Below are 18,983 nucleotides of genomic sequence, written 5' to 3' on the forward strand. Positions count from 1 at the left end.
TCAAAAGTGATACTGCATTGGTAGTAAAAGTGATTCAGATGCTTTAATGTACCAGAATAAGCAAAAGGACTAAAAGTAGAATGAAGAACATATATTCTTCTATTCAGAATAACTTCTGTTTTACTAACTTTTACTAACTTGTTTTTAGTTGGGAATGACAAAGGAAAAGCATTTCTGTGTTTATCAGCTTTTCAGAAAGTTGTATGTATGACTTTCTCAAGGATTTGTTTGCACACATTTGAATATTTTTCCAACTGAGTTTTGGGAAATTCAGAAAAATAAAGAAAAGACATTTCATGAAATTAATTCTAAACGTAAGTTAAATTATTTGCCTTACTTCAGCTACACAGGTGAAAACATCTGTGGTGTTTAGAAAAGACACTAGTCAGTCACCTTCACAGCGAGGTATGGGATGATTCCAGTTTCTGCTGACTCCATGCAGACATGTGAGAGAAGGCTCTCCAAGAAGAGTGTAACCAGGCAGGCACTCAAAGGAAATGGTCATCCCGACACTGAAATCCTGACCAATCACTATGCCATTACGAAATGGTCGTGGGTCTGGGCACCTCTGCAGCTCATATGCTGGGGAAAAGCATAAAATATATATAAGAGACTACCAAATAATACTATGTACTCTGATAGCTGCTAAAATGTAATAATCAGTATGCCTCTATTAGCTGAAAATCTTGAAAAATTATCGCCATGGGTTAACCTCAAATACTGGGTCACTCTAAATGCTTGGTTGAAAATATCCATCCTTCCTATAATAATTGTAAATTGTAAATATGAGTGTAAATTGTAAATATTTAAAAAATACAAGGTTTAGTTCAACAATTTAAAAAACTGTTATGCTGACAGTATAAGTAATGTTTATTTTCCAGAGTAGCTTTAGCGCATAAAATACCTGACATGGCCAACCTATTACTATTCAAGAATATGTGCTACTGAAGGAAAGAAGACAAATGTTTTTCTTTAGATTTTACTATCTAGTATTTTGGTAAAAAGTCTTTTGTCATTTTCCAACCTCACTGGAAGTGACTTGCAGGGCTAATCTATGTCTCTAACCTGTCTCTAACCTCAGTGATGACCAGGTATTCTTTTCATACTACTTCCACTTTTTTAGCTGCTGCCATGATAACCCCCAAACTAACTTTAGCATGAGGACCAATCTCTTCTCCTTACCCTGGTAGACAATGTGAAAGCCAGGTTTGTTCTGGGAGTAGTCGCTATGGAAGAAGAGAGTGGTCTCATGGGTGGTGCTAAAGAGGGAGTTCGGCACCACAGGCCCGCTGAACCGATCAATCACTGTTCCTGTCTCCAGACTCCCACTGCGCACCTCCAGATAGTCATGAACTGGCTCTGTTGAGAAGTTCAGAAACTGCAGATGGATCCCTAAAAACCAGAAAGAAATGCTTAATGTAGGAGACAAGTTCAAAAAAACATAACTGGCCAAAAAAAGTTGCATTCTGTTATATCGAATCATCTTTGGCTCCGATTATGGTGTGTATTCACCTTGGCAATGTTTTGGCAAACTTATGCAATGTGACAACATTTACTTCCATGCAGAATTGCATTAATTCTTGGCTGAGATCTTGTATTGATGACCGGGCCGAACCACTGCATAAATTCTGCTCCAGCACATCCCCAAGGCTTTCAGTGGGATTAGGGTCAAATCTCTGGTAACCAATTCGTGTGTGAAAATAAATACTCATGCTCTCAGAATCAACCTTTTAAAATTCATTGTTTTACAGTTTAAGCCTGATGAATATTGGCATTGTTGTCCTGGAATATGCCTGTGTCATCAGGGAAGACAGAAATCTATTGACGGGATAACCTAGTCTTTCATTTTATAATTCTATTGCCACATAAGATTGAGCATAGACCTGACTAACTGAAGCAACCCCAGATCACAACATTGCCTCTAGAGGCTTGTACAGTGGGCAAGGCATGATGGGTTTAGCACTTTATCCACTTCTCTCCTTACACAGGTGCCTCCAACGCTATGAAACAGGTTAAATCTGGGCTCATCAGACCACATGACCTGTTTTAATTTTGCTTGAAAGTCAATTTTTATGCTCCTTAAAAAGCTGTTTTTTTTGTTTTTTTTTTGACTAGCCTCTCTAACAAGTGGTTTTCTTATAACACAGCTGTTTAGTCCCAGTCCTGTGATTTTTTTGTAGGATTGTGCATGTGGACATAATCTTACATTCACTAATTTAATTTAGCTGTAATTTATATGCTGTTGATTTTGTGTGATGCAACTTCACCATGTGTTAAAGTTACCCCTGATCATCATTTTTTTGTTTTTTGTTGCTATTAATGCAAAGGACAGCTCCTAACCCAGTTCCTGTTCCTTGCAGACACAGCAACATCTTTTCCATGACCATGGGATATGTCTTCCAATATGGTTATTACAGAATGAGAAGCTACTTGCTGCATCACGTAGGGTAAAGAGAAGCACTGTGAGCTGAAACATATTAATCACTATCGTTTTTTTGGACGGGCAGTGTCAGTGAGCAAATGTGCATGTTCCTTTCAAATACTGTATCAGGATGTTCCTTCAATGTTGAAAACATGCATCAAACAAGCATATGTAAAGGACAGAAGAGTAAAGAATGAAGAAGAAAGCTGCACAGAGGACACAAGAATTAAAAGAACAAAGAAGGAAAAGAGAGAGAAGAGGAAACAAAGGGGGAGGGGAGGAGGGGGTTACAGACCAAAGCCAATTGGGAGTTGAACCCTCCAACTGCAGTCCAGGCTGCTCTGGTAATTCCCTGGGAAGCCTGGGCTGAGGATGACACCGCTGAAGTCTGTCATATAGCCACCGCACTGAGCTGAGGGAGACCAACCAAGGAGAAAGAACATGTCACTTCTCCACAAAACAGTTCCATGGGAAAATAAAGACGAACAGTGACTAGGGGGGTGAATATGCAGAGAAGGCACACGAGCACTGTCTGTTTGCATGAGAGCTACAGTACAGTCAAGTACAGAAAAAAACAATGGGCCTACTATATTAATGTGTCTTCATAAGCATGTGTGTTATGAGCTTGTGTATTTGTATGCAGACTGTAAGGGTAAGTTTTGTGGGGGAAGAAGAAAATGAAGTGCTGCGAGTGTGCTTCATGAACTTGGAACTGGGATGAAGGGTGAGGGATAGTACGTGCTTGTGTATTTGTATTTGAGCATGTCTATGATGCTTATACATCTCTGATTGACTGTATGGATTATGCTCCATAAGGGCATTTGTAAAAAGATAGACTCAGGCACATTTCTTGTTTGGCGGTGCTTTAAATTAAAATAAATGAGGGAGTCTATATTCAATAAAGCACCACAGTTGTGCTCAGCAGTAGTGCTGATTACTTCTCCCCTGTGCTTTGACTGTATGTTAGATTACATTTCAGATTGCTATGAAGGTTACACTCCTTCCCCTCCCTTCTGGTATATACCCTAGGTCTTACATAAACACCCATGTGTAAAACAATCACAGTCACCAGAGGCATCGGTGTAAACATGTAGCTCAGGAGGAGTGCATCCTTAGTGTAAACATGTAGCTGAATCATCCCCTTTTTGCCCCATCCTAACCACAACAGGTCCATTTGTATAGCTAATGGTGGAAAACAAGGGATATTACTGCCATTTCTTTAGGATTCATCAGCTTAAATGTGCTCTGGTGAAGGAAACCAGCTTGATATGTTTGGGTATGAAATGAAAAAAGAGGCATTTAGGAAAAAGTTACAGTGGGTATGGAACATCTTTGATGTGAGTTTATAAGCAACAATCCTGGAGTGAACATATCAACAAGCGAGGTGTTGAGCTAACGAACAAGCGCATATGTCCAAGAATAGGCCTGTCAACAGTGAAGGTTGGATTTATGTCTGCGGTGAACTGTGAAAACCACAGGGACAGACCATTTACATGAAAATCAGTGTGCGTCCTTATGTGTGAAGGTGTGCATTTCTGTCTTTGTTTACAAGCACACTATGGGTGTGTGTGCCAGAGTGTGTATATTTGTAATTGGGGGCAACAGAACAGTGAGGTGTCAAAAGACAAAGAGGAGTGCATCCTTAGTAATCTCTGCAATCTATCACTGCGTCAATCAACATCAGAGGAAGTGTCGGGTGAGACTAGAGACTCTCATAAGAGGTATCAGAAATCAAACACCACACTGAGATGGTGCAAAGCCTTATTGATTTTTAACAGAAGGGCAAAGTAGAAAATTCATAATCCCCACTCCCAATGCCCTCCACACCCACCCATCATCCCTTCCCCTGATCTTTCAATGAAATTGTTGCTTTCCCTAATACAATAACAAGTCCTTTGTGAGGCTGTTGATCGATTGTGTGGCTGTGCATGAGTAAAAAAATTGGTATGGGAGAAATATGAAAGTGAAGAAGAGAAGATGAACAAAGGAAGAATGAAAAAAGGTGAATGGCAAACTATGAGAGTGGAAGTGTATTTGATGCAACAAATATTTGCTTTTTTTTTTGGTCTACAATATCACCTCATTGAAACCCTGTATGGCAGAGATATTGGACCATATAAAATAATCCATTACCTAAACACAGAGGTACAGGGTAATTCCACCTTCTGACAGGACCAGGCATGCAGGTAATATATGCATTGCCCTGTTCAGGAAAATGAACAAAAACAATATATTCATCACCTTCAAAATTCTGTAATATGTAACACAAGAAAACTGCAAAAGACCAAACAGGTGCATGCAACATATTTTATGATGCCATATGGATCTTTGGAATTAGTTAACATATTTTTGAATCTCTCTAAAAATCCTCTTCTCAAGGTCTTGTGTGTAAATGTTTCATTGTATCAAGAATAAGAGATGGACTTCTTGCTCTAGCTGAGTAACAAGTACCACCTGGGGTCTGACTACAGAAACGCTGCAGCCTGAGTGAACAAGACCAACATCATGCTTTCACACTAATATTTTTAGATACCAAAACAACTGAAAAGTGAAGGATATTACAGATTAATCATCTATAAAATATTAATAACATTGTTACTGTTTTAATTCACTCAAGATTGAATGTAGTTTTGGAGGCTGCTGCACCTGATGCCTGTTAAATGCAAACATACATGTACAGTATGTTCTCCAGTCAACATGTAATCTAATACCTCAAACCTGAAAACGGATATCTATGTATGTACCAAAGCATGGGCATGTATCCACAGTTGTACTGCACACAAATGCATTGTACATCTAAACTCAAGACTCAGCCATACTGGTGCTTTTTTTTTTTTTTTTTTTTTTTTTTGAAAAAAAAATCAGTGGCTTCTAGTCTATTTCTGGTTCAGACACTCAGCCTGAAGATGTGTATAAGAAGTTGTTGGTTGGTCCAGAGAGAATGTGAAAAGAAGTGAATGCCTGAGCTGGGAAGAAAAAAAAAAAAAAAAAAAGGAAAAAAAAAAAAAAAAAAATCGGTGTGGGATTAGTGAGACGGCTGTTAACACAATCCATCGCCCGTGGCCTTGGAAGGTTCTACAGCTCAAAATGCCACAGTTACGGTACCTACTCAGGGAGGATTGGAAGAAGTTACATCCGCTTTGTGTAACAGACACATGCACACACAAACTCACACATCCATGTGGATAAGCAAGCAATCAAAGTACATACACACTTGCAAATAAAAAGGCAAGCATTAATACATGGACAATTACCCTACATTTGTGCATTCACACATTTCTTGCCTGCACTTACTCTTCCACACATACACACTCAAATGTCATAGAAAATGTACTTAGTAACGCTGCCTTGGCAGACTCATCCTTTGAGGTATTCCACTGAAATTGTCTCCAGGCAGGTAGATGTGACTGAATTCATAACAACAAGAGAGTTGGGTTGCTGCTGTACTAGCACAACAATCTCTCACCTACCTGTAATGAGAAACCTTGATCACACTGGAAGGCCACCATGTCACCCACTGTGTAGCGGTCGCCCACTTTTTGGCCGTTACTGGGAGGCAGCGGCTCTGGGCACGAATCCAAACCTATTGCTTAGGACAGAGTCACAACACACCAGTGTGGACAGCGATCATTCTTCTGCACAAAATGGGTATAATCAAGACCTGAAACTGTTCAATGGTACTGTTTCATTGCTGAACATCGATTGTATTTTTAAGAGCAGCATTTATATTTAATCGCCCACTACCTATGGAGAAAAGGAACAATTAAATTAAAACCAACGTTTTAGCACATAATTACACAGTGCCTCATTTTAATGTGCTTGTAACTGCATATTAATTGAGTATGTTTTTTTTTTCCCCTCATCATAACATTTAGAAATTCGGACAAGTTACAAAGCCATTCTACAGGAGACTGTAATAGCAAAATCCTTCCGACTGTGATCTAAAGCAATCACTGTGAAATTACAAAGTGATCCCTGAAGTATTACTTGACAGAATCATTGAGCTCCATTGAAATACTGTGACTGTGATTACAGTGTCACTTGCTAGGTACTGAGAGGCCTGATATTGTGTTTGAATGGCTTAAAACCAATGGTGATCCCAAGCTTTGAGCTATATTACTGTAAGCTATTTGAGGCAAATGTTTGTGATAACTTTGAAAAGCAAAAACCAGTACATGCTCATAGAGAAGGTCCTAATGCATAATGCATTAGTAATATGGTGAGGTAGTGGGTAGAAAAGTCCACTCAGCGTTAACAGGTCCAAACAAGTAGGTGGGTGGGACAAATGTACACATGGCAACGGGAATAACAACACAAGATACTGGACACTTTAAAAGGCAGCTCTTCAGAGTGCTGGATAGCAGAGTGGCTCCTCCACTTAGCATCTAGTGAAGGTTAGAGAGGATGTTTGAGTGGGGGGCTTGGAAACCTGACAGGAACAAAGCAGGAAGCAATATGAGAGCTGTTACATATTAAACAACTAAAGAAGAGCTACTATGAGAGTAGTGGGTAGATCCATTGAAGATCTTCTGTCATATATGAATGCATTATTTTGACAAATTCAGATGAATTTCTTAATATTAATTGATTTCAGTATGGTCTGGTGAGACAGTTTGTTACAGAAATGCTTACATGCATTTTCCATTTTCTAACTGTAGGGAACAATCACAGTGCATTCTCATTTTTTAAAAGAGTGAAAACAATGTGATCTACTGTCATACAGGAAGGACTATAGAGTGTTTCCATTATAAACAGAAACAAAACACAAAACGTGTAAACGTGTGTTTATTTATTTCTACCCTATGGAGTGTAACATGTATCCATACATGTTACACTCCATAGGGTAGAAATACATTTTCAACAAATTCTTAAATAAGTAAATTACTCTGAAGCCTATATTCACCAGTCATATCAAACATACACAGTAAGTTCCTGTTTTCACAGCCAACAACAGTGTGCCAGATCTTAATTGGCCATAAAAACACCTCTGTGATCTGGTCAGGTTAAAAGTGGGTGCCAACTAACAGATGGCACTGGTTCCCATTGCGCTTCAGATTCCAGGTTCCAGTCAAACTGTCAGAATGCACATTTTGGTAGAGAGTGTGTTCACCAGTTTTGAGAAGGTTGAGACCTAATGTTCCTGAATGCACAAGTGCATTTGAAAGAAGTCCCATCCTTATCAGGCATGCCTCATGTTTTCAGAAGGTATGGGACTGCCATACTGCTTGTGAGAACAAGCTAGTCTTGTTTTATTTTCTTAACTATAGCATATTGTCTGTCTTAGGAGAGCTGGTTAAGTGCTTGGCTATTCAGAGGCATAGTGATGGGTGGTATACAGAATTAAGACTGGTCTCCATGGACTACAACAATAACCCAAAGGAAACATTTGAAAACAGATGGTTTACTGACTGAGTCTGTGCCAATCCCTTTTGCCTTTTCTCCCCACTGTACTGGACATTTAGAGCATTCATTTGTAACTAAAAACTACAGTGTGGTTCAAGCTCACTAAAGAGTGGAAATATTATACAATGATACAGAAAGAATAGAGGATTGTTGTAATTTGTGGAAATAACTTAGAAGCTGAAGCTGTTAAGCATCAGACCAGAGCATCACAAAATGGAAAACAACTATGAAAACAGAAACACTTAATGAGTGGTTTGACAGAGAAAAAAAAACATGACTTGATTACACATACAGTCATGTTTTCCAAAAGACAGTATTTTGGAGGCAAGCTAAGAAATATGAATAGCAACAGGGAAGTAAAAAGGAGTTTGACTGGAGCCTGGCTCATGAAAAGCACCAGGGACTGCACTTTAGGCCAGCAGTGACAAAGTGTAAGACAGAGAGGAAAGGGATGACTATCAGACATGGCACTGAAGTGATTCTCAGCAGTATGTAGTGGTAGTGGGGGAGAGGGTTAGTGCAGAATGGAAAGAGCCTACTGTGAGAAACATATCTATAGAGTGGTTCCAAGCAAGAGGAGAGTGTTGCAGAAACAAATGCCTGACTGCAAGAGACAGTACTACAATGTAGTTCTCAAAAGTGGCATGATGTTTGCGAACTGATACGACTGACAATGAGGACAGATTCAGTGACAGCAATGTTGTTTTTAATCCTATTGATTGTGCCAGCACATTTGTAGGAACAGACTGACAGCATGTAAAGATTTTACTCAAAAACATGCTGTTTATTTTAAAGGTTTGTAAGATGGACTACCTTTTCTGTCTAAATCAATTGTCCTGTGCATTTACACTATACTTCACAGGGAATGAGTGACAATAGATCTCAAACAGCCACTCATTTTAGTGCATTGATTAAATGTCTCTGTGAGTGGTAAGGAACTGACTAAGCAGAAAGACAAATACAAAAAAGTACCAGCTTAAAGTCAACTAACTGTACACAGACAAAAAGGTAAGTAGAGGAAAATTACACTAACAATAATAGAAATGACGAAAAAGCATCTGACATGAAAATAACACTGGGGAATTTGCTCACAAATGATTGTATTATTAAATAATAAAAGGGCCCCATCACTTTAAGATTATCACCCCAATTTTCATTTAGACTGTTTTTGAATGGGAGGACCTGCTAAATCAGTTGCTCCACTGGGGCCTACACTCCTTAAATCTTAGTGCACGGTAAATGTTTAGATGTTTAGCATGCGCCTTAGCAAATACACCCTAAATGAGTAGCCCACTGAGAGATGAGCACATTTAGTCCCTAAATGATAAAGGATGTCCAGTAAGTTGAAGCTATGGGAGTATTTAAAAAATCATCATTGGGGAATACTGAACCAGAAGACAAAAAAAGCTGATACGAAGACAAAATCCAAAGCTAAACAGAGGAAGAGGGGAAAACGCAACAAAAAACTTTATCCACTCACTCCCCCCTCATGTTTTTTTCTTCTATGTCCAGCTGTGTCACTCAGACAAGCTGTGCTTCTTATTTCTTATAGCAAAGTGCAGCAGCAGCTGGAGGCCGGTGGCAGATGGACACAAAGAAACAAACTGACGACAGACAAAGTGACAAGCCATCTCTTCTCATACCTGTGTACTCCAAGTGGAAGCCAGCAGCAGATACACTAATGTCAGACTGGAAGGTTAGGTACAGGTTGTTGGATGTGCTGTTCAGCAGCTGTGGAATTGTGGTACCTGTATTAAAATAAAGAGAAGCCCTTTAAGATAATATCTCACAGGATCCATCTGATTGGATACAAAGCATAATATCCAACATGCTTGGTTTAAGTTCTTTAGTATGTGCTCAGTCAGATATGAGATAAACAATGCTCATATCCAATTGTCTGTGACCAACCAAGATCTGGTGACAAATAAATATTTTGGTTTAAATATGTTTCAATATACTCCCCTATTTTGGGAAACCACTATTTTCCTCCAGCTTCCTCTCATACTTCTTTCAGCACTACTTTGTACAAAAAAGTAACTAAAATAATTTCTAATCTATTTGGTAATCATAAACTGCCTAATTACTGCATACCAAACATCAGACTTATTAAAATCTAAGTTCATTGGTTTTCTATAGGTATTACAAAATAATTATGAAAAAATGTTGAGAAATAGAAAGCTGACCTCAGTGAGTCCTGGGAGGACTCTCTTAAAGTACTAAATATCACTTGTGCTCAACATTGTCTGACACATCCATTTTTTAAAAAGTTTATATATCTTATATCTTTAATAAATGTAAATATTTTGTTGCTGCATTATAAACTAAATGTATTGTTAAAAATAATCTGATGAGCTGAGTGGTGGCTTGTGGTGGGAGGGAGCAGTAGTCATATAGTATCTATAACAGTGTACTGTGCTACTGAATTTAAATACCTAAACCAACCAAAACATGTGTGCATACACAAAATATACTGTAACTCAGTTATATGCAGTATAGATAATTTAGCTATAGTAATTCTGCTTTGTGTTAAAATATCTGGATTACATTTTGTTTTAACTAGAACAAACAGACATACCTGGAGACTATGGCTTTCAGCAGAAGCCTTTTAACCTCTATAACCTTTCAAAACAATAGCTGTTGTGTTTATCAGTAGGTAGAAATGAAATTATGGTGCACAAATAAAAGCAAAAGTGCCACACAGAATACAATAAATCTGACAGTCATTCACAGAAAGAAATAGAGTATCAGAATACATTCATCAAGTTCCATTTACTAATGTCTCTACAACAATAGTTCAAATACACGAATCACACATGTTGCCCATGCACATTTCAAGAGGTAAATCGTGTTTACAACACTTCAGTCAGAGAGGTCCAACCCACAGATATATGCCCATGAATACAAGTATGGCCCAGAATTCTCACTCTGGAGAATCTGCACCACAGAATATTTTGCATGTGTGGCAACAGTACAGCCGGATATTTTTCTCTATTCCAGGGGTTCATCTAGAGACTTATGGAGATATATAATCATAATCACCTTTATCAGTTTGGCCCAAGATAAAATTGATTTCTAGCCATTTAAAATGCCTCAGTCTTTTCACAGTGTGGTGATGCCCTGAACAGTGAGAGCTGTAGAGAAAAGCTATTACAGTATGCAAAGAGTTTTGTTCCAAAATGAGATATCCACTACTTGAGAAATTTGACATCTGGTCTAATAAAACTGATAACAGCTATAGAGGCAGAAGTCATTTATGCTACACCAGCTTCTCTTACACCATAATACAGGATCTAGAATGGTGTGACGGTCTGTTTCCTGTAGGTTGCCATGTGGCAAGAGCACCATTTTCATTAGTATAAGCCCTGAAGCAACACTAGATTTTGTAAAATTTCAGAGTGAAACAGTGGCTAGATTATAAAGATCTGTACTGGAGAGACAGAAAGATTAGGGGACAGATATGTTTCTTATTTTACAGGTTTTTAGACAGCACACTCAAAGGACATGGCAAATGTCATCAGCTCTATCACTACATCAGTCTACTACTGGGTCCTTTGACATCTCATTGAAATTCAAGAGGGAGCTGACAACTAAAATTCAGTTGTATCAGATTTACCTGAATAGCTACCGAGCCTTGGAGCATTGCCATCAACTCCATCAAAAAAATCCAGCGAGTCCCAGTTGTGCTCAGTGGCAAAGGTCACAACTTGAATCTGAAAGAGAAAGATACCTTAATACAAATGAGAAAACAGGAAAAACACAAAAAATAAAAATGAAACCAAAAAAGCTGAAAAGAAATGTAGGCCACTTAAGTAGCAAAATGACTCGTTCTTTAATTATTAGACCATGCATAAAAATGAGCCCATTCAAAAAAATGTTTTATTCTATAGTCAAACATGATACTACAAAGATTCACATCTGTGTCCTCTCACCTGGATGCCAGCTCCCTCAGGTACAGAGATCTTCCATGCACAGTTCAGATAGTTGGCGTATGGCTCCGGGTACCCAGGAGAGAGAATAGTGCCTCTGCGGGCAGTCAGTACTCCACCACAAGGAACTAGACAACAAATGAAGATTAAGATTTACAGATTGAGAGTGTGGAAGTAGCAAACTGAAAAATCTTAAAGGATTACGTATAAGAAGTGACCACTACTAGATGGATTTTAAATAGCAATGCCTCAAAACAATTCATCTTACAGAATTTTCTGAGCTGCGGGGAAAGATTATTTCATGATAAAGGCAGACACAGTAATGACAGATTTGACTTACCTGTACACAGTACACGATATAAATAAGTTCTGATAGACAACATGCATCTATGTCCACATGCTATCATTGTCATTGAACATTCAGTTTTGCATGGTAGCACACACTTGTGTCATTTTTATTTCAACATTCTTTGTCTTGACTGCCAGAGAGTGTAATACCTGGATATCCATCACAATCTTGTGCACAGGGTCAAGGTGCTATTTTACGGTCACGTGACTGTCTGTGATGTCATAAGCCTGATAAGCCAAATGTAACTACAGTCAGTACAGTACAATAAGAAGGTTCTGCAGGAGATGCCTGCTGGGTAACAGGCTCATTTTTTAGGTTCCTCACACTGCACATGACTTTGCTGTTATAAGGTCATAATTAACATATTTATCCAGCCTTTCATTTCTCAGATCAAAGTTGAACTGGCGTCATTAACCAGGTTCTGCTGACACTGTCAGGCAGTGTGATATAACAAAAAAAAACTACAATGTCTATATTGCTTTTTAGTCAGGTGCCAGTTGGCTTTGTATCTGAACAGCAAGATTCCTCACAAAGTCTGGATTCATTCGATGCCCATGAAGGATTGTGGCAACCCAGCCTTGAAGACCAGGAACCTTTATATTATTACACACAACAAACACATTCCCTTCCTATTCAACTATAGTTCTACTGGCAAATAAAGAAACATGCGATGACCTACTGGGCTGTTTTTTTCAGGTTTTGCTGAGAGCCAACAAAATATTTTACACATCAGAAGATGAGAAGTCTGGTGCATAAGTGCATTTGCTTACTGTGTTGCACTATTGAGATCAATTCAGCTGTCTACAGCAAGAATGCATTTGTCAAACATTTGTGAGATCATCACATGTATTTTATCTTTAATGAAAAATACTATACTGTATACTATATATACTACAAAGTGACATGCTATAAAAATAAATAAAAACCCAGTGATTAAACTGCACCACGACTCCATCTTATCACCTCATACAGAGAGAACTGTTCCGTGGCCTAACATTCAAGATTATGTTGCATTTAATTTTGCTACAGTACAACAACATAAACAGATATCACTTAGAGGGGAGGAGGTCCTGCAGCAGGGCAGTACAATGTGTTCTCACAATGAACAACAAGATGCTCTTCGTCAAGGGATTACCCTGTGCAACAAAACAGAATACATGTAAGAAACATGCAGATATTTTTAGCAACCAGCTCTCCATCAATATCTTTAGTTGATAATTTCCCATTTCTACATATTTTGAGGACAGAGCCAAGGTAAGTGTTTTTTGTGTTAGAGGAAAATTACATCTCTATTATGTCACTATGTTGTATTATACAGCAATCACACCTTCATATAATGCCCCCCCACAGCAATGTCTTTACCTGTCACACATATTCAGTATTGAAATAAATTCAGAAGAACAGCTTGTGTAATTATGTTGAATTCCACTGTGTAAATGAAAAATTAAGGTAGGTGGTCAGACTGTCCTTTGCAGTGGACACTGGTTAAAGGCTCCTTCAAAGTATGAAATACCAAATTACTCCTTAACACTGTGAGTGACCATATTGTTCTTTGATACAAAATTAACAACACACCTTACGTCGAATCTTTAATGCTGCAACAAAGTCTGGGAAATCACTAAAACCATTTCAAAAATAAACTAAAATTCTTCAAGTGGAAGACCAAGATGTTGACAACAAGCACCAGACCCATTCCAGGGAGAGGCCCACTATTTCAGCATAATATAACAGCTCCTTTGAGCCCTCTGAGCTGTCAGTTAATGTAATTCGTCCAGCAAGATTAGGAATCATGACACTCATAAAGGCATGAACGCTCCCCACCCATCTCAATCTGTGGCAGGCTCATATGTCAGAGTTACCGCAGGTAGACAAGCGTGGGGACCGCACACATTATGAGACACCATTTTGCACCATTTGATATGAAAGAAATTGACAGCAACTTTTAATTAGAAGTGTATTAGGTATCAAAAAGGTTTAACATTACAAAACATTACATGCCCTAATGAAATGTAATCATTCAAATACACATTACTAAATGGCATTGTTACATAGTTAATATCAAATTTGACATTTGTAAAATACATAAAGTATAGATTATATAGTCAAACTGTTTTGTCAATTGTCAATCTTTTTATGTTAATTATTTTAATCCACTACAATTTAATATGCAAACAATATCCATCACTTATAAATGGTCATCTCAACTATAGCATCTTACCTTTCATTTTAAACAGTGAAGTTTAATAATAAGAACAGCCAATGGAAACATGCTATTATGGAAATAAACTAAACTATTTTTAAAAAAATATTTGTGGTTTTAATGTTTTTGCGATGAAAAATGATATACTGAATACACTGTTTAGTATGGGCAGCAATTTCCCAAGAAAAACAGAAGCAAACAAATATAGCATGACCTCAAGAGCAGCTCATCTTGCTGCCGAGAGGCTCTCTGGCCTGGCCTTACCAAATCTGCCTGACTGAGGCAGTTTAATTGGTCTTAGGAGGCTATTTCAAAACAAGACTCAACTGTTTAAACAAGTTCAGTGTGACACTGTTTACTTGTTGACACTTTAGAGAAAATGTTTCAGTTAACAGTGGATTCCATGGTGTGGGCATAATGAGTATGAATAATGTCAATCTTTGTGTTCATAAAATAATGGACTGGTATGATTTGGTATGTCTCCAACAGAAAACTGTCCTTTTTTCACTGTTTACTTCAATTCTAACAATTCTACAATTCTAATTGTAACAGGCTCTTAAATTGTTTTCACTCTAATAGATGTGTTTAAAAAAAATTTTCCATCATTCACACATGACACTGAAAAATAAGAGCCCATCTGCATTTCTTTCTATTTTAGCTCAGTGAAAATACTTTGTCAAGCTCAAACAAACAAACATCTCTGTATTCAACTCTTCCCCATAAAATTCAAGAGGCCACCCAAATATTATGCATCCTTTCAGGCGGGTCTAATTAAATCACCACAGAACATTGTGCTAGTGTAACTCAACATCAACACTTCGACTTCAACAACTTTGAATCTGTGAAATCAAAAGCAAAACAATTGTAACAGGATGAGCCAGGTTTGGACTGGACAAAGAGATGGGAATATACTGTATCTTCTCAAACAGAGATTCATCACAGCAGAAGCACTGTCTAATACCATTGTACCTTATAAAGATGGCTTGAGTAATTGAGCATAGTGTTTTTGTTGAAGCTTCTATGAAACTATACCCATTATTCTGTACAAGTACACCGCCGCTAGGGAAGATGCTGCAGCCAGATTCAATCACCAGATAAAAATCACTGTGTTTAAAATGGAACCGCACGTGCCACTGCTATTCCCTTACTACTTGGCAGTAAACCCAGATGAACCCTGGTTTAACATTTCCTGCACTCCTTGGCTGGAACTATTTGCTGGCTGGCGTAAGGCCCGACTTCAATAGATTCATCTGTAGCTCAGTATCGTCAGCAGACAGAGATGTGGGCGTCTTTGTCGGGACTGTCCTTCTGCATGTGTATGTGTTTAGGTAACAGTGTGTACTGATGAAAATCTGCTCATGTGTTTGAATGTGTGTGTATGTTTATGCATATTAATGCAAGTACATTTTGTAGAGATGTTTTTTCTGTATGGCAAAGACTGTAGAGAGAGAAATGCAGGTCCCTTCAGTAGACAGTCTGCACTTCACATCGCCCATCAAATGCTGCAGCAATCAGAGGGTCATGGAACATGACCAATTCCACCCATTGTTTGTCAATATCAAAAATAAAATTGATTTTTCATTCCTATCTACCTACTGTTTTGACTTTTACATTTTTGTGTTTTACTTTTTACAACCCAGCTCTGTGTCACTAAACACTCCAGCTATGTATCACTCTACAAACTCAAACAAATCTACTGTTGCTGTGACCCTGGCAATTTTAACAAGATCGTCCAAAAAAATGGACTAGAGCTAATTTCTCAAAACAACCTTTTTTAGCTTAGAGATGACTATGCACACATCCAGTATTTATGGAGCAACATTATTATTCAGACACCTGATGAGTTATAGCAAGTCCAATATTCATTATTTATTTATTCAGATTTATATCTGGTCTCCACTAACTCCTGTGAAAATCATGTTTAGTCTTTAGCAGCTAAATGCTTCACTAAATTCACCAGCTACTGTGTCTGTCTGTTGGTACTGAGCAGTATTTTAGAGCTTCTTCACCAAAACCAAATGCAGACTGTGGTCAAAAACAATGCTTGGAGAGGGGCAATTCAATAGTAAAGCTGTGAGCCAGACAGCTAAGGTTCACTATAAAAGCTCTATAAAGCAGAGAGTGTCTGCAGATTTGGATGATAATTCCCTGTATAGCAGGTTTTTTTCACTGAGTGAACTCTATCATGATTGTCACATTTGTCTGTGTTATTTGATACATGCAAATATAAAGCATTGATTATTGTTGTTTTAACCTAAGTACTAAGTAGGATGCTTGTGTTGTACAAACAAATGTGAAGGATATTTAGGCAACTGTAACTCCAAGTCCATGCCTTCATAACGCATCTTGAGAGTTAAACTGTTACACTGTGTACATTGTGCATCAGAGATCAGCTACAAAAGTTACTCAAAGATAAAGATAAAAAGATTAAAGATGGGTGTTGATGTTGGACATTTTTACAATGCTATTTATTTTCCCATTAGTCTGGTAGACTCAGGAACCAAAACTCCTTGTCAAGGTAGAAAATTCATGTGACACATTGTTTTGTTTGTCCATGTCTCCATGTTTGTCCATGAAATATCAGTGATAGGCAGATGCTTTGCAATGGCTAACAGACAGACATTAGGATCAGTAATGACTAGAAGAAAAAGAAAAAAAAACAACCGTTTTTGTGCACCTGCTTCATTTTTTTGGAACTGCGTAGGGGGTGAGACAAGGATAGGAGGATGAGGATGCTTACCAACACATGTGGGCACAGTGCCATTCCACTGGGCCAGGGCATTGGGCACAGCCTCACACCTGATGGCGTTGGAACCATGCAGCGTGTAGCCAGGATTGCATTCAAACAGTACCACCATACCGATGCCAAAGTCATTCCCTATCCGCTTCCCAAACCGGGGCTCAGGGACCGAGCTACACTGAGTGGCACTCGTCCGGGGGACAGCTAGAGATAAAGGGGTGGAGGAAGCGTGAGAGGAAGAAAAACAAAGATAGAAAGTGATAGGTTGCGGGGTGGCAGGCAAAAGAAAAAAGGCAGACGGAGAGATGGGAAGACAAAAGAGGCAGAGACAAATGGTAAAGCCCTTGTCAATCTCCTCACACATTATTAGTCACTCTTGTCTGCTGTTCCAGGATAGGCTCTGTGACTTCATATCATCTTTTGCTGCTCAGCCATGCACATGAAACGGTCAATGGCGCTCTGCGGAATAGCCTTTTATCTGATGAGTGTGAGGCTAAGATGTAAATATCAAAGCACCAAATAAGTTTCCAAATCAAACAAATTCTGGAAACATATCAGAAAAGCCTTACCTTGGTAAACAAAATGAAATCCTTTTGCTGTTTCTGTTCCATTTGTGGTAAACTTCAGTGTTATCTTGTTGCCTGAACTCAAAGGGAGTGTCTCACCTGAATGATACAATCAACGAACACATTATCAAAACCTTCATATGATGCAATTTATATCCAAATGTCCACATATAACAGATAAAGCAAAAATATAATATATATATATATATATATATATATATATATATATATATATATATATATATATATATATATATATATATATATATATATATATATATATATATATATATATATATATGAATGAAAAATGCCTTTAACTATACAATGTCAAAAAAGGAAAGAAAATATGTTTCCATTCTGTGTTATTTTTTTTAATTTACAGTCTGAGAAGATCTAAAGCATTGAATGTTTTTACATTGGGTCACAGACTGATCAGGAAAGCCCCTCTGCTTTTGTCAATTAACTAGGATTTCTGAGTTTATTCCGTTTTCATCATAACATATTGACACATATCGTCTTTACAAACATTTTGGACAGGAAAATCCTTTGCAAAATAAAGTTGGGTGAATCTAAAATTTTCAATTTGTGTAGGAAAAATTGTTATTTGAAGTGAGCTGAGAGATGGATGATGAGACTGTCTGGCCTTCAGTGAACAATGGTAAGCTTGACAGAACTATTTATACCTATGAGTTAATAGCTATAGGTCACAGACTTAAGGGTTCCAGATTTATGTTTTTACCTGAGTGTGATCCATAGATGGATGAGAGAAGAGCTGAGTCTGTGGAGGATCCATCATAGATTTCAACAACGTCACTGGGCAAAGTCTGGAATACCACAAACTGACCAAACAGCACTGCAAAAAAAAAAGCAACAGAGGACAAAAATATAGAATAAAGATAAATCAAAACATGCAGGTGGATTTTTTGGGGGTTGGAGAGGGGTGTTTGGGGTTGGGTAAAATCAGCATTTAGCTCAATTGCTCAAACAATGTGTCACAGTACTCTGAATTTAAATGAAATATGACTGCCAGAATTTAGAGACAAACTCATTACTAAATGAAAGAATGTCTGCACATGATGGTTTGAATTTAGATAGTATTTAGGCTAATTGTAAGTTTGTGTTTTGATTTATATATCATTCATCTCTGTCATTTTGCTGGACTAAGAAATGAACCACAGATCATGAATATGCAGTTAGGAAACGTGAAGTAAAGCATGAACAGCTGCAGTAAAATTGTGACTTTTGGTGCAATACTCTTTCTGGACAGTATCTTTTTATTAGTTACTATTTCCTCAAGCAAAGTAGTATCTGCTCACCTATTGTAAACCTTTCTGTGACATTTTTTTAACAACCTATAATTACATACTCTTTTAA

General features: G+C 37.9%; 1 protein-coding gene across 1 annotated transcript in view; it reads right to left on the minus strand.

Moving 5' to 3' along the window:
• The window catches only part of LOC113122285 (CUB and sushi domain-containing protein 3-like), a 202,574-nt gene that overhangs the window by 66,661 nt on the left and 116,930 nt on the right, over positions 1-18,983 (minus strand). The window contains exons 32-42 of the mRNA XM_026293499.1: positions 18,349-18,462; positions 17,610-17,705; positions 17,041-17,244; positions 11,755-11,879; positions 11,439-11,535; positions 9,469-9,573; positions 5,893-6,011; positions 4,556-4,625; positions 2,718-2,834; positions 1,183-1,392; positions 394-582 (exon numbers count right to left, since the gene is read on the minus strand). Coding sequence (XP_026149284.1) covers positions 394-582; positions 1,183-1,392; positions 2,718-2,834; positions 4,556-4,625; positions 5,893-6,011; positions 9,469-9,573; positions 11,439-11,535; positions 11,755-11,879; positions 17,041-17,244; positions 17,610-17,705; positions 18,349-18,462 — 1,446 coding nt within the window. The remainder of the gene's footprint in view (positions 1-393; positions 583-1,182; positions 1,393-2,717; positions 2,835-4,555; positions 4,626-5,892; positions 6,012-9,468; positions 9,574-11,438; positions 11,536-11,754; positions 11,880-17,040; positions 17,245-17,609; positions 17,706-18,348; positions 18,463-18,983) is intronic.

This window comes from Mastacembelus armatus, chromosome 16 (assembly GCF_900324485.2).
Source record: "Mastacembelus armatus chromosome 16, fMasArm1.2, whole genome shotgun sequence".
Taxonomy (NCBI): Eukaryota; Metazoa; Chordata; class Actinopteri; order Synbranchiformes; family Mastacembelidae; genus Mastacembelus; species Mastacembelus armatus.